The 27248-nt window shown below is 39.3% G+C and overlaps 1 protein-coding gene across 4 annotated transcripts; it reads left to right on the forward strand.

Moving 5' to 3' along the window:
* Positions 1-5231: 5231 nt before the first annotated feature.
* On the forward strand, positions 5232-26658 carry LOC146461507 (mediator of RNA polymerase II transcription subunit 30-like). 4 transcript variants are annotated; one of them, XR_014857396.1, is made up of 4 exons: positions 5232-5676; positions 13635-13730; positions 17617-17767; positions 19569-19707. XR_014857396.1 is itself a non-coding variant. In XM_085086854.1 (3 exons), the coding sequence occupies exons 1-3, from the start codon at positions 5251-5253 to the stop codon at positions 17713-17715; spliced, it is 621 nt and encodes a 206-aa protein (XP_084942980.1). In that variant the 5' UTR covers positions 5235-5250; the 3' UTR covers positions 17716-19272. The 4 variants fall into 4 exon arrangements, 1 of the variants encoding a protein (XP_084942980.1); XR_014857394.1 differs by lacking the exon at positions 19569-19707 and adding an exon at positions 26317-26658 and having other exon boundaries at positions 5233-5676; XR_014857395.1 differs by lacking the exon at positions 19569-19707 and adding an exon at positions 26322-26658 and having other exon boundaries at positions 5233-5676.
* Positions 26659-27248: the final 590 nt, after the last annotated feature.

Consider the following 27248-nt stretch of genomic DNA (forward strand, 5'->3'; position numbering starts at 1 on the left):
AACCCTATTCTAGAGTAAACACCGAAAATCCCTACTCTATCCTAGACCTATTTCCGATTTTTAAATGTCATTTACCGGGAAACTTTCTCAGACTAAATTCTTTAAACAACTGATTAGTTTCACAGAAAATTATACCCTGTTCTAGGCCAAAACTCTCCGATTTCTATACCCTATTCGAGAGTAAACTCGCTGAAAACCATACCCTTCACAGCGGCACATACCTATATAGCTCATATTATATATGGGAGTAACCCCCCCCCCCCCCTACCCGGGCACTAGCTTCTTCTCTCTTCTCTCTCCTTACTTCTCTCTTTTACATCATTCTGAATCTTCTCGGGGCTCCAAAACCCGTGCCAGATGCTGTCGTTCTTGTCATGTGCAATGTGAACAATAGCCCGGCCAACAGGAGAATTGAAAAAACAAAAAACTCAGCAGGGAAATTAAATCAATGGTTCAATGCGCTCAGCGTGATACATACTGACAGTTCTAGTTCGTGACTTCTTTGTCAAGGGGATTGTTGCGTTTTGGGGTTAAAACTGTACTAAACTGAAATTAAAACTGAGCCAATCTTTCTTGTGAAACTTGGCTACGAGTGAACTCAAATGGTTTTCTGTAACGGTGGACTCGGCAAACCATAATTATTTTCATGTATTTTCTCTTGCTAAAAGCTAATTATGGTTTGCCAAGTCTCTTTGAAAACTTGCTCTTGTTATTACTTAGGAGGTCAAGTTTCACGAGAAAAAATGCTTAGTGAGTTTCAATTTTAACACAACTTTGACCCAAAAGCGCAAAAGTCCTCTTGACCTATCTCCCTAACTGCTTAACAACAACAACAACAAAAATCGCGAGCTAGCTCGTCAGTGTTTACCATTGAATCATTAGTTCTTCTTCCTCGGAAACCCTGGGGCCAGGTATAGTCGTAACAGGGCGAAGATTTCATGGGCGTAATTGGGAATAGCGTGGTCCAAATTCGCTCATGAAATCTTCGCCCCGTCACGACCATCTGCTCCTGGGTCTTTAATAAATAAATAAATAAATAAATAAATAAATAAATAAATGCATAAATAAATAAATAAATAAATAAATAAATAAATAAATAAATAAATAAATAAATAAATAAATAAATAAATATAACAGTATAGACCATAGAAAACTGCCGTCGATTTGTTTTTTGAAAATTGCGCATGTTTTGCTGAATATTTCCTTTTTCAAGGGTGTCTTATGAAGTATTCCAGGAGTGATGGTAGCGAATTGTCAGTTTATCTTCCGTTACCTCGTACCGTTACTTTACAATCCAAGAAAAGACTGTCCCCATCCCATCAGTGGAATAATGAACAACGAAGAAACGTTATACTGTTGAACTAGCTTCGTTTCAGTTAATTGAATTCCTCCGGCTCAAGACGTCACAAGATACCGTCTTGACCACTAACGTCACAATTCGATATTGCCGTATCTAAAATATATACCAAATATTGGTTAATGTCGTGCTCGAAAAAACAGTTCCCACTTCTGTTGCAACCGACGTAAATGGTTCAGATGTTGTTGAATATGTTTATACTGAAGAGAGGTTTATACAAAGTCATGTACCTTCGATTTTCCAGCTGGAGATCTTGAGCTTCAAATGAACTCTGAAATACAGTTGAGCCTGTATATAACGGCCCTGTATTAAGCGGCCACCCTCTATTAAGCGGCCACTTTTTAAAGTCCCGATTTTTCGCGTATACAAACGCTGTGCACCTCTATTAAGCGGCCGCGGCCACCCTGTGGCAGTCCCATGTTTGTCTTTCTTTGTTATTTTTACCTGTATTAAGCGGCCACCCTTGAATGGAAAAGCCATATACACAGTACCATGGATAGCAGGAATTGTCGCTGGGAGTGCCGACAGTCAACGACTTGCTCTACAAACAAAAGTTTCAAATTCTGAGGTGCCAAACGCACGTGTCCCACTTGTTTAAGTCGCTGTAATTCTTACCCTATTCCTATTTTAACTTGAAGAATTTTGTTATATATTGTGTACTTTTAATTAGCAACATTACCGTTATAACTCCACTTCGATCGTAACAACTATGAAATGACGGAATGAGATATTTTGTTGTGAACTGCAAGTCACGTAAGTAAGTGAGTTAGAAATACAGTACTGAACACCGTACAAGAGTAGAGGAAAATTTATTGCACAGTGCTTTTACACAATGTTATACGTGTATTATACCATTAAGCTACAAGTTGGTACTGAACTTTGTTTAAAGTATTGATCTCTTGAAAGAGTGTTGATTGTCCTATTGTTTCCTTGCATGAAATGTTTTTGTATGATACACCATTAAAATTGACATTAGACAACGCCCAATGAGTATTTTTAGTGATCCTGTATTAAGCGGCCACCTGTATTAAGCGGCCAGTTCCTCAAGTCCCGAGGGTGGCCGTTATATACAGGTTCGACTGTATAGTCTAATAACATCTTCTAAAGAGAGTCGAAAGCTTAGAATTTTACTTTCATACAGTGTAGAGTCAAAAACTTAGAAATTCAAGCGAAATAATATCGGTGTTGAGTTTTATTAAGTGTAGGCAGAATATTTATGTTGTCATGAGGGAATCAGTGTTTATCGTTATTCGAGCAAATATAAAGTGGGAACAAGCAACTTTCCAGACTTTTGGAGCAAATTTTGAGTCGCAATTTTTTCAGACATTTTGAGAAGCATTAAGAGAAATTACGAGCAACTTGTCGACTGCTTCAGCCAGTTTATTTTGTTTTAATTTTATATTTTTGTTTACACCCGTTAGCTAGTCGCGCACTCCGGTACTCTGCAAGTATAGTTCCTCGAGTTTTGATGACTTTCAGTTCCCAATAAAGCCGGCCGGTCATTTTTTCTGATATGATGTCTCACTCACAATATTAGCCCAGTATGCGTTGGTTTGAATACATATGGTAAACAGTCAGTCCCAAGCTTATTTCAAAATTATTCTCCGTTGTAGCCTGCGAGAGCAGACGTCTTAGCTTCTTCAGCTCGTGTTTCCCCTTCTGAGGGTAAAACAAAACTGAGGTCGCCCGGCTTGCCGATATTTCTCTCAGTCACCATATACCCCACTTGGGAGTCTGTTAACAGGCTATGCTAATTAAGGTAATGTCTGGGCTTAAACGAGTCGAGGACACGTAAGTAAGCTGGATATTGAAAAGGCGGTCGGCGGTGTCAGCTCAATATAAGGCTTACTAGAACTGAAAACCACTACTGAGGTCAAATGACAAGAGGTTGCTCAGAAGTAGAAAGTTGACTCCCCCTAAAAAAAATAAATAGATATAAATAAATAAATAAATAAATAAATAAATAAATAAATAAATAAATAAATAAATAAATAAATAAATAAATAAATAAAAACAGGTCGCTCCAAACACGAAAAGGTACCAAAATGTTGCTAAGGAACTTGTAGGACATTCTTAAAAAGGATCAGAATTTAAACAGAAATTGTAACGCAAAGACTGACTTGCTGCCGAAAAAGAAACGAAAATAGCTCCTTTGGCTTATACCGGGGAGCCAATAAGATAGGTAAATACGTATATATGTATAAGTTCTTGTTGTATGGATGTGAAAGGCGGTACCATGAAGGGTTGAAAGGGTTTTAGCCTCCGGTGGAGCCTCCCTATGTAAATGTTTCTGAAGCGCTTCTATCATCCTCCCACCACCCTAGATTCCGGCTCCGAATTGAGTAAGGGAAATCAAATTTAGGCCTGAAAATGGTTATGATCGGTTATCCATGCATTTTTTAATCATTATTTCTCTGTGTAGTTATTTATTTATTAATTTATACGTTCGTTCATTCATTCATTCACTCACTCACTCACTCACTCACTCACTCACTCACTCACTCACTCACTCACTCACACACTCACTCATTCATTCGTTCGTTCGTTCGTTCGTTCGTTCGTTTGTTCGTTCGTCCGTTCGTTCGTTCGTTCATGCGTTTATTTATTTATCTATTGATTTATTAGTCTCCCTCGCAGCCGTTCTATAGCTATGGCTCGTCACTATTGATTTAATTGCCGGTTATAATTTTCCCTTTCATACATTCTAAGGTAGGGTAATACGATATAGGACTCTGCATGGGTAAAAATCACTTCCATTTAAATGTGTCACTGTATTTAGCGCAGAGCACCAATTGAGGACACTTTCCAAATCGAATTGAAATTTGGAAATGTTGTTTTTTGAGGATAGGGGAAAACCGGAGTATCCGGAGAAAAACCTCTCAGAGCAAAGGACGAGAACCATCAACAAACTCAACCCGCATATGACACCTAGTCTGGGAATCGAACCGGAGCCACATTGGCTTTACACGCTTAACGCCTAAAACAGCAGCTACAAAGGGAAGTTTCATAAAATCGGTGTTCGAGTTAGTCGTTCAAGAATATTTCTTATAGTAACTAGCGGAAGATCTTTTCCGGCCCGGCTTTGGTCTGATCACATTGGCCACCGCAGCAATGGCTTCCCCAAGTCTAAAGTATTAGTGGGACTGTACTAATCCTCTTGAGTCAGTTAGGCAACCAACCGAGTTTTTGCAGACACAGTAAAAATATTTTGGTAAGAGATTAGGCTTAAAGTAATTAATAGCTAAACACTCCATGCTGATCAGATTTAGCGAACCGTTTTAAATATAGCTTAGCCTAGCCTACTTAGCCGTGCGGGAGGTAAAAAAATCATGGAGGATTAGCTGGTGATTACGGTCACTTTCCCCGCCTTTTGTTCGGTACGTAATTGACGCGAATTGAAAGAAAAATTACTTCCCAACAAAGGAAATTAAAAGAGGTGTTAAAATTTCAAAATGAAGGAAATTAACGGGACTACACAAAGAAAACGATTTTGTCGAGGCAACAGGAAAAAAAATTATTTTAACACTAGCTAAGTGTAAAACTCCGAAATGCAAGCAATGTTCTTGGAATTGTCTCTAAACATACAGGAGTTAAGCGAAGAAAACTAGCCACTTTGAGCGTTCTTCATATGCAGTGTCCATGATACCAGCAGATTCCACCCTGATAAAACAACACTTTTTCTTTTCTGGAGTGTATCGCGTTTATTTCCTATAATAAGGTAGTGCCATAAACCAATATTTCACTGTTTGCCATATGATACCAGCAGATTCCACCCTGATAAAACAACAATTTTTCCTTTCTGGCGTGTATCGCGTTAATTTCCTATAATAAGGTAGTGCCATAAACCAATATTTCACTGTTTGCCATGTGTAGCTCGAGGCCGAGGATGGAGGATGGTTGACCCTTTCTTTGTTGTCAGCATGAGATGGGTGGGGATTGGCACTACCGTAGAGATCGCTGACCATAATACTGAGCCCCAAAGAAACATGGCGTCGAAGTGGAGTCACTCTGTTAACCTTTCTATGCGAGACGACAAACCGAGCGGCAGACAATCAAATTTACAACAGCTCAACGAAATATCCTTAGAAATACAAGGACAGCAAACTGTGCAAGATATTGTGAGCAGAGCTACGAATCTGTTCCGGTACTTGGAGGAAGCGAAAGTTGTGGTCGACGAGAAGTCGAAAGCCGAGGCGCGAAACAACAACAAGAAAATACAAGAAACTTTGAGTGGATTGAAAGAGCTCTTCTCTCGCCTTAGAGTTATCTATGATGAGAGTAATCGACGTATAGACATCCCTCACGGCGAAAATTTAGAGGTTAGTTTTTGGGCTCCAAAATTTTATTTGTTGTACTAGCTAGAAATTATGAGGAAAAAAGCCCTAAGTGACCTCTGATAAACTGCTAGATTCTCCTTCCAAATTTTCTTGTTTTTTCTTGTGAAATAAAAGGAGAATTTGACCTTACATCAAAAGTCACTAAGGGCCTTCTTCTGCGCACCCCTTCAAGTGATGTTTATGACTATACGGTGAAAGGAGATCTAGGGCTATTGAACCCCCCCCCCCCCCCAAAAAAAAAAAAAAAAAAATTAGGGGTAACCATGCATTTTTTAGAGATAATTAAGCAACAATAATTATTCTAAAAACCTCAAAATACAAAGCGATGTATGGCGTTTTTCTCCCAATTGCTGCCAATTGAAGCTTTATTGTCTTTGAAAATGCATGGTTAGGGACTGGTCATAAAGTACAGGGGGGGGTGGGCTGGAAAAAAAGGGGGGGTGGGTCACTGTTTTCATGCATGTAAAAAGGGGTGGGCTAGCAAAAACCATGCATCATTAAAGGGGTGGGGCACATAATATTTTTGCACATGTTTTGCATCAAATGGTGCCTTTTGCCAGTAAAACTGTGAAATGTATTAACAGTAAAAGCACAAATTATAATTGTGTAGTTTCAGAAAATATCCATCCCCCATCACAGAGGGAATTTATAAAAGGACGCCCTACCGCCAGGAACTTCCAAGTTTCTTTCATACAATCTCTGTAATTTTGTTCTTTCTCTTACCACCATCCCCTCCAGAATCTTGAATTCCCTCCATGGGTGGGGTAAGGATATTTTCTGGAACTACACATTCTATCAAGAAAAGGGCAAGTTCACTCGCATCCATTAAAATGAACAACTATGATTCCATGTGGTTATTAATGATACATATTAGATGCACATTATCTTCTCAAAATCATTTCAGGTATTTCAACAAAAATAGATCTCATGCAATGATAAACTTCAAAAACAAGACTTTGTGCATGTGTGCTCCTTCCTCTATCATACTTGTCCTCTAATTTGTCTAGTTTTATGTATAGTCTTACCTTTATTTACTAGGGGTGGGTCATTTCATTTTTTACCTGAAAAATATGGGTGGGCCATGCATTATTCTGCAAAAATATGAGGGTGGGTCACACAAAACTAGCCTTCGTAAAAATGAATTTTTCCAGCCCACCCCCCCCGGTACTTTATGACCAGTCCCTTACCCCAAATTTTCTTTTTGGATACCAAATGCACTTGCGAAGTTTTGCTTTCTCCGCGTAGTTTAAAACTGTGAAAAAATATCCCTGTATTTGAAGGCACCACCCACAAAAAACCCGAGTATCTAGAGATGCGCAGAACGTGTGCACTGTGACAAAAGTAGGCACTATTCTTAAAAGTTCGAATTTTCAACCTCCCCTCCCTGGGCAGTTCTCCAGATATAATTTTGAACTTCAGAAGATATGCTGGTTCTAATATTGTCTCCCTCTTGGGCCAAAAAGGCATTGAAATACCCAACCCTTAACTGCACCTTAAGAGGTGAAATGCCTCTATTCAAGCACAAATCTTCACTGTCAACCAGGGTGCATTCCATGTATGTCCTACACTGAAGATACACGTAACGGCAAGAGTTTAGAAGTTTCTATGCCAAGCAGCCGCCAAAGTGCCTACACCTTGACCGCTACGGCCATGCTGTCCCCAAAGTCCCCACTCCCCTACCTGTACATTTAGCCTCTAAATCCTACATAGGGAGTTGGAGAGAAATCCTGCATAATTTTGGATAACAACAGTTCATTTCAATGGGAGAAGTTTTCAAAAGCCAACTGAAGGTAATTTTTCTTGATGCCATGCCTACTGTATGAGGTACATGTACACGCCAGTCTCCACCACTGTGTTACTTTGTTAAATATGCCAAAGATCATAACCATGTACCAGTACTCTAAGTGATAAATTTGCAAGACCTACACAAGATCTCCTGCATCACCTACAAAAAATGCAGCCTGGGGTGTGTCAATCATTAGCTTTTCGTGCTAAAAATTATTATTACCTTCAAAAAACAAATCTTTTATGTCTCCTTTCAAGTGAGCCATTCATCTAGAAAGGCAAAATCCTGTCCTTCTAACTCCTTAATCCTACAAGCAATGGAAAACCCATGCTTGTATTCCGCTATACCAAAGATCAAATTACCCATTCCCCTGGGATGCCTCCCAATAGAGCTAAGCTGTGGTAAAGTAGGGGCCAAATTATCCTTATTTGGGAGTTATTTCCTCCTCCCAAGATGGTGGCAGGATGACATCATGCGGTGTGCAAGGACTGGGGCCAAGAGTGTGGCATCATTCGGCTGGATCGACCTTGTGTGTGTTTTTTTGGGGGGGTGGGGGGGGGGGAAATGTTGACTAAGGTGAATATTGGGCGATTCCAGAAAATATCCATACCATACCACGGACGGCTTTTAGGATTTCCGAAGGGGAGGGGGGGTTCACGATTATGGAATTCTGAGGGCATGGGGGGGTATTTACGGTTGGATATCCGAAGGCACTGGTGGATTTCACAGGTGGGATTTCTGGAGTAGAAAGTGTAGAGTGAGGTTCTTGAAAACGCTATTGTAGTGGACTTTTGTAGCTCGTAAATAAAATTATCCACGAACATATGACCGCGGAAGCAGAAGACAAACATCGATAGATCATGATACATTTCATGTACACTACATGACTCATATGGGTTGAGAACACTTTTTGTGCACACTACATGACGTATAAAAGGACGCAACAAAGCCTCGACGGCTTCGATGACCGCTGAAAGATTATAACTGTCTGAATTTGAGCTATTCTGCCTTGTAAACGTCAAAACAGCACAAGAAAACAAAGAGGAGTAAAACTGCCGTAAATGGTGTTTATTATTATTGCCAAATTCGGACTTAAAAAGAAGTTTTCACAGCCTGGCCACTAGCGGTAGGTTTTTCTTGTCGCTGAAGAGTAAAGTTTGTCCCCTAGCGCCGCTAGATCACAGACCTGAGGAGGCATAAATTCATGTTCGTTTGTTCATATAGGCGTTGCTAAAGTCTAAAAACTAGAAATTCTGAAGGGGAGGGGGGGTTCACGATTATGGAATTCTGAGGGCATGGGGGGGTCACGCATTTTGGAATTTCCGAAGGCAAGGGGGGGTTAAAACATGAAAGCCGTCCGTGGTTGGGTATGGATATTTTCTGGAATTGCCCATTAATGTTTTGGGGTGGTGTGGATATAGAGGCTGATGGTGTTGGTTTCGTGGCAAAAAGGTCTTAGGTCGGAAAAAACTTTAGTTTTTTATTATTAAATATCTTTTACGGTAATTTTTTTTAAGAGGTAAAAATAAAATTGTGTTGGTGTGTGAAACCCATCACCTCTTTTAGACTGGAGATGTGTGGGCAAGAGGCATTGGTGTTATAGGTGAAAACAGACCAAATGGGAGGACACCAACCAACTATAACTGAACTAAAAAGACCTCAGTTACAAGTGGGAACGTGTGGGGCACCTGAGTGATGCCCCATCAAAAGACGAATAAACAATGAATATATACAAATGTGAAGTATTTACGTGCAAGAAAGAAAATGATATACAATTACAGTTGTACAATTACTCAGGTGATTGTAAAGATTCTCTTGATCTCATTGGTCAAGGATGCATATGTTGCTACAGTGTATAATCATCTCACATAACAAATACAGATTTAATAGGTAATAAAGGTAGTCTGATATCAACAAGAAACCTGTAAAAAAATGCAATAACAAGTTACCTCTATTCTAGTAAGTATGCTGCTTGATTTTCTAACCACTGAGCCACTACTACATGTAGTTAGTGCTGCTTTGAGCTGTGGTGACTGTGCCATATACAGTGGGATTATCTCTTCCAGTGAGACAGGTTTTTCTTCATTGTATGCGCGCAAAAAACTGGTTAGTTGCTATAAATCACTGCATTGTCATCATTATTTGCCATGTCAATTGCTAAGGGTGTGTCAAATGGTTTTAAATAATACCCAGTTCTATTTTGGGGCGGGTGCGATACATGTATCCACTGCCAGCAGTTTCTTTTCTCTCCTTATTTACGTACCCACCCGTAATATCCAGGGAGCAGCAAAGTCACCAGCCATGGGAAACGTGTGAGCTTTTCTGTGGTTATAAAGGTAGGAGCCGAAGGACAAAGTAGGCTCCTTCTGCGATTTTAGAGCTGGGTCTTTTTTTCACCAACTCGAGGCCCATCATATTTCTTCTTCTCTCACATGCATGTATCATATTATGAATTGATGATAAATTGGTGGTCTAAATTATTATTTTGAGCCATGGAACCTTTTATAACTTGCTCACAATAAATAATAGATAGCAGATTACATTTTGTAGCACAGCATTTTCAGGTGTGTGTAGCACAGAAAAATTAACAATATTGTTATTCCGTGAGCTTGTGTTGGATACGGGATAATAGATAACAGCAAGGCAATAGTTGGCGATGGTCATCTCTTATCCAACAGCGTGAGTGGAATAACTGTTTTATTAAAGACAACCATGAGAAATCACTAGATGTTGCTGATTTAGTGATATTTTCTTTTCCCCCTCATGGGTACTCTTACCATATTTGTGGGACATGGTATAATGGCTCATATACCATGGCCACTAAACCAATCAAAGCTCTGGAACTGAGTTATCAAATGAGTCAGCTTTTAATAATTTCAAATATAACCGTGTTCACAAAGCTATGCAATGTTGTCAAATTTCTTTTATGCATACCGTATTTACTCGAATAAACGCCTCCCTTGATTAAGCACCGCACACAGAGCGGAATGATAAAATAAGTGCCGCCCTCAAATAAGGGCTGCACCTCTAAATACACTGTAATCACTGCAATGCGGTTCTCAGCCAGCAATGGGAATTTATTTTCATCAATAGTGATGTTTTTCAGTTCCAAGTGAGTATATCTTGATGCTCTTTCATTCAGTTCTCTCTTCAAAATGTTTGTGTTCTTCAGTTCTTGCGTGAAGGCTGTAAACTTCGCCGGTACGGCAAGCCCAACCTCCCTCTTTCTCTTCCCTATAACTGTTGCAGTAAGGAGATTGTCAGCGTTTGCTTGTAAGAAGAAGGTCAGCAAACGCGATAGTTCGATCGGTACATGGCCAGCAAGAGTATTTTCAGCGTCTGGTCGTTCATGTGTCACGTACACGCCGATTGCGTTAGTGTCGTATTCTTTGGCTTCGGCCCTTTTATCTTCTTCGCAGTGTAATACTTGGTTGATTTCTGGTTTCCACGACTGTTTATACTCATGGTGTCCTCTGATGACTGTCTCGAAAGATACTCTACATAATACATCTTGTATTGAACTGGCAAGGCTCTTGCCATTTTTACGATGTTTCTTAGAGTGAAATATTATTTTGCTAAGCGCTCAAATCGGACACTGCAAAGCACCAGAGAAACCCTGTTGACATCCTTTATTAAATCCAACCAACCACGGCAAGCCACATACATCCAGGAAATTTGACCCATGACAGATAAAATAACTTACCACACACCGAATGATATTATTTTGACTGTCGAGCGTGCTTGGTTGAGAGGATGTCAGACACGAATAAGGAGGCAATTTCCCACAAGGGGAAAACTTTGAAGAAATACAATCTGTCATTCAAGAAAGAAGTCATTGCTTATGCTGAAATTAATGGTAATCGACCTGCTTCCACGCGGTTGTTAGTTGATGAAAGGAGAATACGGGAATGGCAAGCTACCAAGAGTAATATCGAAGGTATGCTTGGGACAACCGCCAAAGCAAAGCAAACAAGCAGACTAGGTGGAGGTGGGAGAAAACCTTTAAGCGCAAAACTTGAAGACGTCATGCTAGAATGGATAGAAAGTAGGCGTTCTCAAGGGTTAAGAGTCTCATGTAAGCTCATAAAGAAGAAAGCAGAGATAACGCATGGCCATATGACGGAAAACAACCTTGTGGACGGCGGTGACTTCAAAGCTTCCCGAGGATGGCTTTGCAGATTTATGAAGCGAAATGGGTTGTCACTGAGAAGAAAAACCTCCATCGCCCAGCAAGATCCAGAAAGAATGGTAGCTAAACTTGTATCGTATGTAATCCAGGTTAGAAGGCTACAAGAGAAATACAAGTACAGACCATCTGACATAATAGCAATGGATGAAACCCCAGTTTGGTGTGATATGATTTCGGAAACAAATGTTGACACAACGGGAAAGAAAACAATACTCTGAAGTCGACCGGTCACGAAAAATCGCGAGTATTGGCTTGTCTAGCAGCAAAGGCTGACGGAACTTAACTGAAACCTATGGTGGTTTTTAAAAGGGGAAACTGAGAAGTTGCGGCTTTAAAACAAGAATTTCAAAATCGCGCAGTTGTTGCAACTTCTGCGAACGGATGGATGGATGCTGAGCTAACCCAAGTCTGGATTGACTCTGTTGTTGGAGCATTTGCATTCAATCGAAGGCTGTTAGCCTGGGATTCCTACGAATGTCACATGGAAGACAAAATCACCGAGTCATTGAATTTTAAGAAAGTTGACCGTGTAATTGTGCCTGGGGGCTGCACAAATAAGCGACGCCCTTGAATAAGCGTTGCACAGGAGACACGAAATATTAAATAAGCGCCACGGCGCTTATTCGAGTAAATACGTATTACTGTATAATTGGCAAATTGCCTTCCTTGGTGAAATGTTTGGTCCGTGTTTAATACACTAGAGCAAATTTTGTGTCAGCATTATTTCTATTTGTTGTAATGCTGTAATGCCACACTTTAGAATAAACTCTGCTTCTCATTTTTGCTTGCCCATTGATTTGCGTAATTACTAGACACTACAGCCCTGTACGTTGCTGCTCATGTGCACGATCTGAAACAAAATATTAATCAGTTCACTACTTAGTCTAGTTAGGTAGAAGGTTAATGTTCTAGAATGCAGCATTGCAGATTTTTAGTGATTCGACAGTTGAATATTATTCTCTTGTGAACATGGTTACCCTTTTTTTCTTGAAGAAACACAAAAAAATCACAAGCATGTATTTCACTTTCAAAAAATAAACAAATAAATAAAAACTTGATAATTTGAAAACTTGATATCACAATTTTTTTGTAATAACTAAACTTTTTTTAATGTGGCTTAATGTAATTTAGGCTAAGTTAGACTCGAGCTAATGCTGTTCTGAGGCATTTAAGTAGTCATTCGCATTTGGGGTCTCTTACGGGGTTTTGCAGCACTGACATGTGTTGCATTCCAGCTCTGTGAGGACATGAAGTTGCTTTGAGCATTGAATCTGCTTGTGGCCTGCTTTTGCTCCCTCCCCCCCCCCCCCCTCCCTCCATGCTGTTGGTCATGGTAAGTATGTGGGTTGGTGATTATCTCCACTGGTTCTTTCAGTATGATGGTGCCTGGGTGGTTACTGCTTGCAGGGATGCCATGGATACCACATGCTCTGCTTGTTGCTCGTATCTCACCTGGTGCTACCTTCTCTTAGGCACTTTCCCCAAGCTCATCTATTGGCGAAGAGTTTAATTTCTTGTTTGTTGTTGAGGCTTTGTTTTGTAATCATCATCATCATCATCATCATCATCATCATCATCATCATTATCATTATGATCCAATGTTTAAATCCTTTCAAATTGTGCGCATTTGCATCCTCAGACCAGAGAGACCTACTTCATCTGAGAGCAACTCTACCTGTAGCTTCTAAGTGATAGATAGCACTTTGCGCCATATTGGCACATAACTGAATAAAATGTCAGTGTATTTCTTAACTGATGAAGTTTTTGCATCACATTTGAAGCACATTATCTGTAATTTTTACTCGCCAATATTACTGAATAATAATGATGACAATAATGATTATCATCATTAACTATTTTTTGCTGTTATTGTTTATTATTATTATTATTGTTATTGATATTGTTATTACTATCATTATTATTATTATTATTTTAATCTTATCTGCAGTTTTTTTTTCTTTTCAGCTCATGGTTCCTTTGATTTCTGAACAACAGGAATCTGAAAAAGAAGCTCCAAAAGATTCCACTGCGCTTCAAATCGAACACGATACTCTTCAAGAGGTATTTCTGCTTTCTGTACTGAGCTTTTATTAAAGCCTGGGAAGTGCCACAGTGGTTTGGTATTATATCAAGAATCCTGAAGCTAAGGATGATGGTTCAGTTGAGTTATAAATATTATTATTAAAGACTGGATCATTGTATAATGCAATTCCAGGGATTTGATTGGCTTAGTGGCCATGGTACAGTATATGAGCCATTATACTATTCCCGAGAATTGGTGACCATTTAATTGTCTTTTGGTTGTTCTTGCAGAGCGAAATCAACACAATCTAGCAACACTGTATTTCATTTGCTATTTATTTTATTTTATTCATTTTACGGGCTTTATTGGACAAATCAAAATACATGTACAGTGTAAATGCATTTCAAACAAAACAGAAATACAAGAAAACAAAATGAGTGGTCCATAGGGACCACAAAAGGGGTGGTGCAAAAGGGGACAATGAGACCCCAGGGGAGTACTCTGGATTTCAAGTGACGGGGATGATCAAATGGGGGAAAAATCAAAACCCAAAAAAATCCCTGGACCAAAAGTTAACCGCAAAAAAATCCCATGCCAAATTTCCAAGCCTTAAAAATTTTTTAGAAGGCATTAAATGACATAACACGAAAAAAAAAACATTGGAAATTTAATGTTTGTGTTTGTTTATTCGTCATACCATCTAGAGTTATCTTTTCCGCATCCGGTAGTCATTCTAACAACACTCGAGACACCCAGGAACATCTTCTGTTTCAACAATAACATTATGCAGAATGGCAACGTGGTCGGGATATGTGGGCACTACCACAAATCTTCAGATTGTTTTGATTACCCCCAAAAATCACTACTTAAATCAAGCCACCCAAAAAAATACTTGCCAAATATTCCTACTCAAAAAAATCACGGAATCGAAATATCAAACCCCAAAAAATTCTGCGTTCATTCCCGTCACTTGAAATCCAGAGTACCCCCCCCCCCCCCTGGGAACAAGACCCATACAAGGTGCAACCACTTAAACAACTTTAAAACATGTAAGAAAGAAAAAAAAATACTTAGGTAAAAACAAAAACGAAAACACCAAACAAAACAAAACTTAAGCTTAAGCTGGTAGCAAGATTGTTTTTACTAAAACAATAATTGTTTGTTGGATGTGAGATGATTATAGCCAATTTGGTGCTCCATGCCTTGTTGGCTATCTATTAGTTCATATCCAATGCATGGTCCTGGAATAATATTTAACAGTTATTGGATAAGGTTGAGCAAAATATCGTGATATGTCAGTGTCTCAGAGATTAATTATTTGCCTCGGCCTTCGGCTTCGGCAAATAATTAATCTGCTCGCCACTGACAAATCACGATATTTGGAGTTCAAAAATTGTTTTATCATTCAATCACTGAGTTTGTTTTTTACAATTATTTTCTCTCTGATAGCTCAGGGAAGAGATCTGCAATTTAACACATGACATGGTTTCAATTACCCATGAGCAGAATATTATTTGTAGCAAAACACAATTGGACAGTATTGCGCGTGAACAGACCATTATTTGTAGGCAGTTATTTGCAGGTCATGTGGTTTGCTCTTGGCCAATGAGAAAGAAGAAAACATGCATTGAATGATAATTTTAATTATTGATAATTATTTAACAATTAGACGGCGAGCTCGAGGTTTCTATCGGCTAATCGCCCCGAGCCAACTATCAAAGGCAATAGAAACCGAGAGCAAGCCGTCTAATTGTTTAAGCAGACCTCAGTGATCGATCAATGAAGCAAAAAAATCTTTTAATTTCATAAATTTTGATATATTTGTGCAATGATGCATGCTAGATCGCGCGTGCTCCGACAAACTGCCGTCTATCGATCGACAGACGGCACCTATGTAGCCAATCAGATTGCGCGTTTACATGATAGTCGGTCACTGAGTTATGCTAATGTTTAATATCAGCCCAGTGTACTAAAACTATGACGAGTTTCTCAGGCCATTGATGGACCACAAGGCACATGTAGGGAAGGTTTATTCTAGGAATTGGTTAAAGTTCTGTAATGTTTTTTTTTTTGGGGGGGGGGGGGGAGGGAATGGGGTGGGGCTTTTTCAAGAAAAGGGGCCCAAGATAGGGGACCTTTCAAAAAATGTTTAAACTTCTTTGTACAGTCTATTCAGAAACAACTCAAGAAACTGCAGAATATGAACACAGAAACAAATAAAGAAGAGAAAGGCAATTGAGACAGTAAGAGGCTGTAAATTTCAAATTATAGAGCGGCAGTTATATCAAGCGGCAGTTATATCAATCTGATCATCAGTGATGCTTTCAGATACTTTATTTCAGAAAATAGGTACTTATCCTTTGGCATAATTTTGTACGCACCATGGTAATTTGTATGCGGAATTTTTTTTTCCGAATTGCAGAAATCTCACAAAGCCACACTCTAGAATAAAACCCTGATGTAGGTCAGAGTAGAGAGTATAAAAAGTTAGGTTAAACTGTTGTTTTTGTTTCCAAAATGCACCGGAACAGATCACAAGTTGTTCCTTTCAAGGATTGGGTTGATTTCTCTCTCTCAATGTTCTGGAATTATTTTGAAACCAAGCGAAGTTTTTGTTGCACCATGTTCACAAACTAGGTCAAGTTCCCCTTTAACCCCTTATATCTAAGAACAAATTCTCCTATCTTGTCCCCATACTTTTCTTATTAACGTACTGGGGGGAAGTTATTAAAATATCAAGAAAATTCACCTTGGGTGATCATATTCTTAATTCCCATGACCTCACGGGTTGAATAAGCATTGATATTACGAGGAGAAATTTGATGCTGATCACTGTTAGGGCTTAAAGGTAATATAAGGGCCATAACCCATTACAGCCAAATACTAGAAATGGGACCTTGACCGTGATCTTTGCTTTTGTAGTAAGTAACAAGTAATAAGGTTGTCATGGTTGTGAAGTTTAACGGAATATGTAACCCAAGCCTTATACAGCCTTCTACAATTCATGTTGTAGTTTAAACTTGTCTATAGTTTGGAATTTTTCAAAACAGTTTAGTTTTTATTTTCCTTTGTTTTAGGTCTCCACACCTTGCATACATGTACTTGTAACCTAAAATAAATAAATAAATAAATAAACAAATAAATAAATAAATAAAAATCTAAGTGGTTTTAAAAAAAATTGATTTCAAACCACAGCATAGACCTTTTTCATTAAATGGTGGTCGATTTATTCTTCTTTTATTATCATTTATTACCAGTATTCTCATTATAGAGTAAAAATTCTATTGAATTCTGCACATGCTAACGAGGACAGTAAGGCTAATTTTCATGTAAATGAAACAATAATTCATCGGCCGCCAGTTACGAAAGAGGTCTATGTACAGGAGTTGTCCATGTATTTTCTCAAACCTCTCCAATTTTTTTTTCCAATACCACCCATTGACTTTGGGGAATGGCATATTGGCTCTCGTTATATACCTAGACTTTCACTCAATAAAACGAGCACTGTGATTGGTCGAGTCTTGGTCACGTGCCCTTGATCAAATACAAATGTATCCCGACCGGGGTACAATTCCTCAGTTGTTTGTTTGTTTGCTGTGCTGTGATTGTTGAAGGGAAAGTCTAAACATATAACAAAGTACTTAATGTATGGTCCCTCGAAAAACTAGTTAGTTTTGTTTTCCCTCGAGTTCTGATGTTTCCCTCGACTTCGTCTCAGGAAACATCAGGACTCTCGGGGAAACAAAACGAACTGTTTCCCTCGGGACCATACATTAAGTGTATAATATACCATGCCCGTTAAGCCAATCAAAACTCTGGAACTGCGTTATCCAGTGAGTCAGTTTTAGATCATTTTCAGTGTAGCATGGTTTAAACGAAGGTTTTCAAATGTATTCTGACATTTTCTCTGATTCTCTTTAACAGAAACTCAGGAGCAAAAACAAGGAAATAAAGGACCTGATTGACAAGCTGAGAACCTTAATGTGGGATGTTAACACAATGATGGCTGTGAAACCGAGCTAACAGTAAAGCCTTAGTTGTTCCAACTGTAGTGCATGTGACATGCCTTACACGCGTTTGTAGATCAAAATGTAGGAACAATGTTTACCCTCTCGTCTCTCTCTCGGGCATTTTCTTTCAAGTATAGTCGAAACCTCCCGCAAGCGACCACCCAAAATACCAAGATTTAGTGGTTGCTTACGCCTTTGTAGCCTCCCACGCAGTCGTTTTTAGGGCTACGAGTCCCCTAAAAACGATTGCATGGGAGGCTAACGCCTTTGGCGCTCAAGTCGGAAGTCCGCCCGTTTAACCTCTGAATCCGGTACTTTATAATACTACCGAAAACCCTGGCTTACGAGAGTTGAACCAGAGGGAGACTCCTCTGGGAACGGGTCTGACATGCATATTCGAAGAGAAATTATTTCAGACATTTTCCTAGTTATAATACGAGCAGTGCTAGGTTGTCACTAAAAGTTCCTCGTAAACTCTGAGTAGCGAAGTACATGCAGAGGACATGGAGATCAGACCATGTGTCAAGTGGTCGCTTACAAGATGTTAAAAACAATGAAAAATTATAACGCCGTCACGTCAAAAAGTGGTCGCTTATGAGAGGTGGTCGTTTAGGAGAGGTTCAACAAAAACTTGTAAAGAATTAATTCGCTATAGTTTTGTTATAAATTATCACCCCAGTGCAATAAAACTGTCGATTATTGCCTCTGGCTTGAAAAATGTTAGGCTAATGTTTTTCAAAATCTCGCGTTTTTGCTTTCAAAATGCGCTAGAACAGATCACGAGTTGTTCCTTTTAAGAATTGAGTTGATTTCTTTCCTCTCGTTGTAGCTTAGTGAGGGTCTTACAGTTTTTCACCATTTTAAACAACAGAGGTCAAAAGCTCAATGGCACTTCCCCTTTAAGATAATAGGAAGCTTTAGCAACGACGACGTTGATTACACTTTTGGTACATTTCTTTGCCGTCGCTACACGACTGAGACGTGAAATTTCCTGATAGGACGTTTCATGAAGGACGTAAGCACACGGAGACGAATTTTTCTTTCTATCTTAACTTGGGTGTGATCTTCAAGAATTCAACTCCGGGAAGCTCCACCTACATTTGACATTTAAAGCGAGTTAGAATAATCGCGACGACGTTTAAAAAAACGCGGATTCATTTTAATAGTGACCTTCTTGCTGCCGTCGCGTTCCTCGTTGCTAAAGCTCTCTAAAGTCATTCATTCAGAAGGAAACAGTGGAGTTATATTTTGAATGTCAGAATGAACTATACTTGCACTTATGGATCCCGCCATAAGGACACCTGTGGCCGCTGGTAAAGACATCCAGTTATTACAGACAGATTTGCCGCCACACAGGCCACGCATTTTCTCAAAAATTAATCCGCTTAATGTAGACAATAGACAATCTTTCTGATCCAGACTGAAACAAATCTCACACAAAGTTTTCCTCGTTAACAGCGACAATTTGGCTGATTCTAAGTTTTAAAATCCTGTGAAATATGCAACGCCAGACAGCCTCCCAAATATTATCACCTTGGCTAAAGAAAATTAATCGTCTACTTTGGTGTAATCGTGATTTTTATTATGATAAATGGGATGGGATGATTAATCGCCTTCAGCTCGAATAATCGCCTCCTTTGACGAAAATATTTAAAATAATCGCATCCCTCGAATAATCTCCTTCCCCCCACCCCGGCCCCCTCGCCATTTTCTCTCTTTTTTTAATCCCCTCCCGCTCAAGTTAAAAATTGACATCTTGGGTAACAAACAAGCTTTCATTTAATCGTCCCAACTGAATGGTTACACAAGCACCGGTATTTTATACAGTTTTTTCTATGGTAATGTTCATGTATTTCACTTTTTCAGGCTCTTGCGCCGAAGATATTGACATTGAACATTGATAATCAACGAAACAAATTCGAAACACTTAAAAAGCCCATGCTCGGTTTATTTTTGATGTGATTAGTTTTTTTATTAATGACAAAATAAAATTTAGGGCACGACGTCCTGTTGAAATATTTGAAATAATCGCCTTCCCTCGAATAATCGCCCCCTTTCGGTGTGAAAAAAGAAATAATCGCGCCCGGCTATTATTCGAGGAAATACAGTACTTCAGTTTCCTTAAAAGTAACAGAACGGGCAAATTACGTCATTCACTGTGAATCCGTTTAAAATAAGACTTCCCGTTGATGTGGACAGTTTCAGTGGTCCCACCAGTGTCTCAGTGAATGGGATTCGAATGTACGTGTAAATACAGTACCGTGCAAATGTAAGTTGACAGTCTCGACTCGAAACTCGATCCTCGATCCTCGAAGCTATCAAGAATCGAGGCTCGAGTTTCGAGTATCGAGTATCGAGACGCTCGAAGAATTTTTCGAGGATCTCGATGGCAGCTTTCGAGGAAACGATTAATTTCTCGAACCTCAAACAATAAGAGAGAACAAAAGCGATTTTCCCATGGCTCTTGCATGTTTTTTTTTTTTTAGTTTGTTCGAAAGTTGAAGTAATTCAAATCAGCGGCAGTGAGTGTTCGATAAATCTGTTTCGGCGCGTTTCTTCCTTCCGCGTATTATTTAAAACACATCCGTTCGTCGTTGTTGTGAAATTAAAACATGCTTAAATTTTCTCATACGCTACACCAATTCTTTTTAATCAAACTTCAAACTCAACGAAGCGAGCTTAAAACTACAAGATTGCGGCTTTTTCGCGGAATGTAACACGATCGCTTCTGAAATATCTTCGCTGCGCAAGATTATACTTGATTGTATTTGAATCCTTCGAATGAAAACTTCGAAAAAAACATTTCCTTATGTAAAAACGCACAACATTTACGGTAGATTCGATAAGGAACCGGGGAAACTTCAACGTGGCCGTTTGCTTGCCTTTAAGCAGACTTTGAAAGCCGCCGCGAATGTTTACATTTGTGGCGTAGCGTTACAAATTTGCATAAATATTATCAAGATCATCTCAAAAGGCAATGTCACGTTTTCTTCATTTGCTATCAACTGTGATTGTAACCGTGTCCTCCTCTGACAGATGACTGGATTACTTGTTTACTAAACCCAGTTTTAACAGTGAAGGAAGCGAAACTAAAAGATTGCGACTTTTTCGGCCGCTGTTTCACAAGCTGAAAATGGAAATACGCGCGATCGCTTTTAGCCTCGCTAAGTAGTACGCTGCACATAATTATGCTTGATTGTCCATTAATCTTTCGAATCAAAACTTCAAAAACAGCATTTCCTTGATTAAAAGGGACGTATGAAACTTTAGGTTGTCTTCGGCAAGGAACCGCGAGAAAACGCTTGACGAGCTAACTCTTTCCAGCTCGAGCATACACGTGCGCACATCGCTCCAACAAAAACGCAAACACAGTTGGCCGTCTCGCGGAGTTGGTTCCTGTAAAAAAGAACTGAACTGTGGCCTCGGATAAGATGTGTGAAAAACTAATCACGCGAGAAGTTCTTTGTTTCCCTGCCTCGAAACTCGATGCACTCGACTCGATACTCGATGCACTCGACTCGAGCCTCGATACTCGAAGCTTTCGAGTTTCGAGGATCGAGGATCGAGTCGCGAAGTTCGAGTTTCGAGGGACTGTCAACTTACATTTGCACGGTACTGTACATGTTAAAGATACGTACAGTGGAACTCGATTAATACGGACACTGACCAAAGGGACACGCAAAAGTGTCCGGATTAAGCGGGCTCTCAGAACAAACATTACGGACACATCTTTTATCGACACAAAGACTAAAGCATACAATTTAAAAACAACAGAACGATGTATGATATCTTTTCAAAACATATTGCAGTTAAAACTGTATCTTATCTTCTAAGTCGGAAGGCACCTTATGCTCGTTCAATAGTCTCAGTGCTTCAACCGTGAACTGCTGAAACGTAATCACTTAACTGAGTCCGTGACCTTCCTTTGCACTGATATTTTCAGAATGTGGTTCAGCCAGATGAGCTGAATATTAGTCTGAAATGTCAGCCGTCTCCTCTCCCTAACCCACATCCCTAACCCAGTGGCTAACCCACAGGGGGCTGTGGGTTAGGGGGAGGAGACGACTGACATTTCAGACTAGCTGAATATCAGACGTGCACAGATAACCAGTGTCCGCAAAGCGAGGGCATCGAGGATAGTCCGTTGTCCGTATTGAGAAGGCTAATTCAAGAGAAAATATATTAACTTTTCATCCGGACAAACACGACTGTCCGTAATAAGAGGGTGTCCCGGCGAAAAGCGGGGTTCCATTGTAACACATCTTTTTCATGTTCACACATTTAAGAGTGCCTGACTGTAACTTTCGAGAATCGCTGGCCAAGATTGAAAAATCGAAACTCCTGATAATTTGCCTGAAGTTTACTTTTGGGGAACCATCTTCGAAAATATTATTTGAATGTTCTGGAAATTTTTAGTTTTCGAGAATTTTGGAGAAAACGAAATAACGGGTTTTGCCTCATTAATTATGCAAAAATCTCACTCAAAATTAGCCAAGTGTAATACACTTGTGTTGAAACAGTACGCAACGCTAGAAAGCGAGGTCGGTTTCGAATAAGAGCATAACTCACCTACTTTCTATCAATGGGACCTATGTAAACTTTTGTAGAACTTTGGCGAGTTTTATGGCTCTTTGAAAAATTGACATTTTGAGGACTTCGCGATGAGGCGAAAATTGAGTAAGTTTGAAGGTTTAAAATGCATCTTGGTATGTCAGGTATCGACTCGAGAGGAACATTGTGATAAAGCTTGGGTCTTCGTTTTTAATAATACGAAATAAAAAATCTGGGCAATCAATGCACGCGCTGACGAAAACCAAAGTTAGCGAGGCTTCGTTAACAAATTTGCATAATTCGCAACTGTTGAGAAAATGCTATGTTGTGGCGACTCGGTGAAAACATTGACCCAGGCTATCTTCAAATGGTTATTTTACCCCACATTGCATTTGTCTGTTTCTCTTTCATGTTTAATAACGTGGTAGAAAAAGTCTGGAAAAAAATGTGTGATCGGAAAAGAAAATATTCGTCAAATTCTGGTGGGAAATTTGCATAATGCAAATCTTCCAATAAATCTTTCTGCAAAGGAATCTGATTGGGAAGGTTTCGTTAAGAGACCATTTGACCGAAACACCCCACATGTAAGGAGTCAAAACAACGTTTAATAATTCGATTTAACCAATTATTGTCGAATCTTAACCTTTAAATTAATAGTGCCAAACTGATACTCGCTATTGCGTTACCTGCGTCACGTCAGTAGCTGTCGATAAGTCTTAGAATATAATGCCCACAAACCAACTTGTGCTGCGAAATTGTCAATTACAACAACTAGAAAAAAGACCTTTATTTACTGGCATATGAGTGACGTTAAAATATGGCGTGCCAGCTGACATTGTTTTTCAGTCACTTGCGAAGGTACAGTATCAAACAACACGAATTGAGAGTTTTTTTGACTGACCCAATTCTGGGTGATCATTATTTGGAAGGCCACTGAAGAAGGTTGGACTAGCTATTTGAAAAAGCATGCATTCCAGTAAACAAACTTGATTTAATTAAAAATATTCACTTTTGACCGACCCTGTCTCCTTGATCTCTTGCCAGTGTTTGTTCGCCATATTTTGGTCATTTTAGTACGCAATGGCGTAAATCATTTTGGTTTGTATGGGAATTTACGAATGTGTTTTGGAGTCGAAAGTAAAGGGCATGAATTGAACAAAAATTGCTTACCTTGTCTCCTTGATCTCTTGCCAGTGTTTGTTCGCCATATTTTGGTCATTTTAGTACGATTCCAGTGGGTTTTTAAAGGTTTGCTGAAAATTTTCCTCTCTCTATACGATATCCTACTATAGATATATATCCCCAAAATCGTGGTCACTTTGGTAGCAATAGTATTCTTTGAAATAAATTGCAACGTTAACAACGCGGTCATTATAAAACACGAGTCGCAGACGAAGACGGGGTGGGCATAAAGTTCGTATTAGGATAGGAGGACTATGGACTACGGACTGTGGACTGACTGCACGCCCTACAGTTTACATTGGCTGTAGGGCATGCATTTATCTTTGTCGAATGTCAACAACAGAAACACGGGTATCTCAGTGACACTGTATACACGAAATGTCTACTGCATACATGTCTATATACGACATAGATCTACATGATTGTGCACGTGGGCTCATCGGCTGATCACGATCATGATCATCAAACATCCTTTTGCGAATTTAATCACGCCAGTTTTCACCATATCAAACCCTGAGATGAATGCTTAAAACTAAAATGACGGCTCTCTTCAGCGCGTATTAAAAATCCAGCTGTTTCGCTGAGATAAAGCAAGATTTTATGTTTGCACTGTCGATCCTCACTATTTCATTCCAAGTCCTTGTTTTGTTTCTAAAAAAACAAAACAAAAAAAAAACAATAAAGGGACAAAAACAACTACCGAAACTTGATTTGATACATATTAAACTTACTGAGAATGAATACAAGAAACATATGATTTTCAGACTTCAGTTCTCCTTTAAACCCAGTCCGTAGTCCGAAGTCGCCCGCTTACTTTAGTTTCTCTTTTATACCCAGTCCGTGGTCTGCAATCCTTTGTCCGCGACTCAGACTTTATACTGACCTCATTGTTGACGTTGCAACGAAAACTATTGCTACTGAAGTGACCAACCTTTTGGGGAGATATATAGCAGGATATAGAGCTAGGAAAATGTTCAGCAAACCTTTGTATACCCACTGGAATCGTACTAAAATGGCCAAAATATGGCGAACAAACACTGGCAAGAGATCAAGGAGACAAGGTAAGCAATTTTTGTTCAATTTATGCCCTTTATTTTCGACTCCAAAACACGTTCGTAAATTCCCATACAAACCGAAATGATTTACGCCATTGCGTAACACTCATCGTGACATCAAAATATAAAGGTCAAACAAAGGTCATAGAGCTTCGGCTACCTGTGATGTATGCAGTAGACATTGCGTGTATACAGTGTCACTGAGATACCCGTGTTTCTGTTGTTGACATTCGACAAAGATAAATGCATACCCTACAGCCAATGTGGACTGTAGGTAGGTTATTATTTTGTTAAACGGAAATTGGCACACAGGTTTTGAAGTGCGTATCCGTGCATGTGTGATATCTCATACCAGTAATAACGTTAAAATATGGCGTGCCAGCTGACATTGTTTTTCAGTCACTTGCGAAGGTACAGTATCAAACAACACGAACAGAGAGTTTTTTTGACTGACCCAATTCCGGGTGATCATTATTTGGAAGGCCACTGAAGAAGGTTGGACTAGCTATTTGAAAAAGCATGCATTCCAGTAAACAAACTTGATTTAATTAAAAATATTCACTTTGACCGACCCTGTGTCCAACTTTCGCATCTTATTTGACAAGCATGTATCTTTCAAACGTGATTCAAGTGTCATGTGAACGTTTTATTTTTATCAAAACCACTTATATGCCAGTAAATAAAGGTCTTTTTTCTAGTTGTTGTAATTGGCAATTTCGCAGCACAAGTTGGTTTGTGGGCATTATATTCTAAGACTTATCGACAGCTACTGACGTGACGCAGGTAACGCAATAGCGAGTATCAGTTTGGCACTATTAATTTAAAGGTTAAGATTCGACAATAATTGGTTAAAATTGAATTATTAAACTTTGTTTTGACTCCTTATATGTGGGGTGTTTCGGTCAAATGGTCTCTTAATGCAACCTTCCCAATCAGATTCCTTTGCAGAAAGATTTATTGGAAGATTTGCATTATGCAAATTTCCCACCAGAATTTGACGAATATATTCTTTTCCGATCACGCATTTTTTTTCCAGACCTTTTCTACCACGTTATTAAACAAGAAAGAGAAACAGACAAATGCAAGGTGGGTTAAAATAACCATTTGAAGATAGCCTGGGTCAATGTTTTCACCGAGTCGCCACAACATAGCATTTTCTCAACAGTTGCGAATTATGCAAATTTGTTAACGAAGCCTCGCTAACTTTGGTTTTCGTCAGCGCGTGCATTGATTGCCCAGATTTTTTATTTCGTATTATTAAAGACGAAGACCCAAGCTTTATCACAATGTTCCTCTCGAGTCGATACCTGACATACCAAGATGCATCAAACCTTCAAACTTACTCAATTTTCGCCTCATCGCGAAGTCCTCAAAATGTCAATTTTTCAAAGAGCCATAAAACCCGCCAAAGTTCTACAAAAGTTTACATAGGTCCCATTGATAGAAAGTAGGTGAGTTATGCTCTTATTCATAACCGACCTCGCTTTCTAGCGTTGCGTACTGTTTCAACACAATCGTATTACACTTGGCTAATTTTAAGTAAGATTTTTGCATAATTAATGAGGCAAAACCCGTTATTTCGTTTTCTCCAAAATTCTCGAAAACTAAAAATTTCCAGAACATTCAAATAATATTTTCGAAGATGGTTCCCCAAAAGTAAACTTCAGGCAAATTATCAGGAGTTTCGATTTTTCAAGCTTGGCCACCGATTCTCGAAAGTTACAGTCCGGCCCTCTTAAATGTGCCTCTAGTCAAAAACAAGTTTTATCCACTTTTGCAGCATCATGTCTTCGTTTATTTGAGTTTTTTGTTTGTTTTTGTTTTAGTATAGTGCCCACTGTGATTGTGAGCCAATGTCGGGACCGTGGTTAACCAAAGTCGTTATTTATGAATGTCTTCAGTAGGACTGACACAGCGAACTTCAACTGTGTCATAGTTTTGAAATAAGTGGTCGTATAATGTACAGGAAATATATTTTACCTTACAAAATCTGACAAGTTTTCAGTCACAAGTGTCATTCAGAGGAGTCTCGATTGTCTAAACGTTTTTACACAAAGCGAGGAAACTTGGAAGAGAAAACAACCATTTTATCAAGGAATCTCCTTTTTGTCCGTGGAGGAAAAGTTGTCAAAGTAAACATGCACAAATAAACTTGTTAAGGGAAAGCCTACCGCACGTCAAGCGGCCAAAACTGGCGCAGGCTGTTAAATAACAAGAATAGTTTATAGTCATAGTCCTTTGTTTTTATACCTCGTGCGGTTTGTTTAACATCAGTAAGCTTACGCAACAGGACGGCTGAGGGAAGGGGACGGTGAAGTATCGTTGTGTGACCAACATGACATCTTTGTACCTTCACATTTTTGGGCGATTTTCTACTAAAACTGGTGTTCTCTTATCTGTGACGACGCGAAAACCACGAGTGGTAGGAATGTGACAATCTACAGTCATGAAAACTTGGCCGTCGCGTTGGTCCCAGGGGGGGTACTCCTCGGAATTCTTGGTGGGGGTGTGCCGCCCGGGTCTTCAAATCCCGACCCTATTTCAGACCTAAACATGCCATTTTCCACACCCGTTTTCATACCTGACCTCTAAAATTCATACCCGTTTTCAGACCTGATAATTATGCATCAGTGCCGAACGGAAGTTGACGCAAGGAGTAAAAGTAAGCTGGAATGACATAGTTTATCTATTTCTTTTTCTCGCTATCCGTTAGTCGTTCCAGTTAGGTACTGAGAAGAAAAATATGTTGGTAAGCTTT

The sequence above is a fragment of the Pavona decussata genome, unplaced genomic scaffold (assembly GCF_977016875.1).
Source record: "Pavona decussata unplaced genomic scaffold, jaPavDecu1.1 SCAFFOLD_198, whole genome shotgun sequence".
NCBI classification, from domain to species: Eukaryota; Metazoa; Cnidaria; class Anthozoa; order Scleractinia; family Agariciidae; genus Pavona; species Pavona decussata.

Excerpts from the sequence above, each read along its gene's own strand:
- LOC146461507 (XM_085086854.1), top strand. The coding sequence starts at position 5,251 with ATGGTTGACCCTTTCTTTGTTGTCAGCATGAGATGGGTGGGGATTGGC. Across the intron at positions 5,677-13,634 it reads CTCACGGCGAAAATTTAGAG|CTCATGGTTCCTTTGATTTC; the intron begins GTTAGTTTTTGG and ends TTTTCTTTTCAG. Across the intron at positions 13,731-17,616 it reads AACACGATACTCTTCAAGAG|AAACTCAGGAGCAAAAACAA; the intron begins GTATTTCTGCTT and ends TCTCTTTAACAG.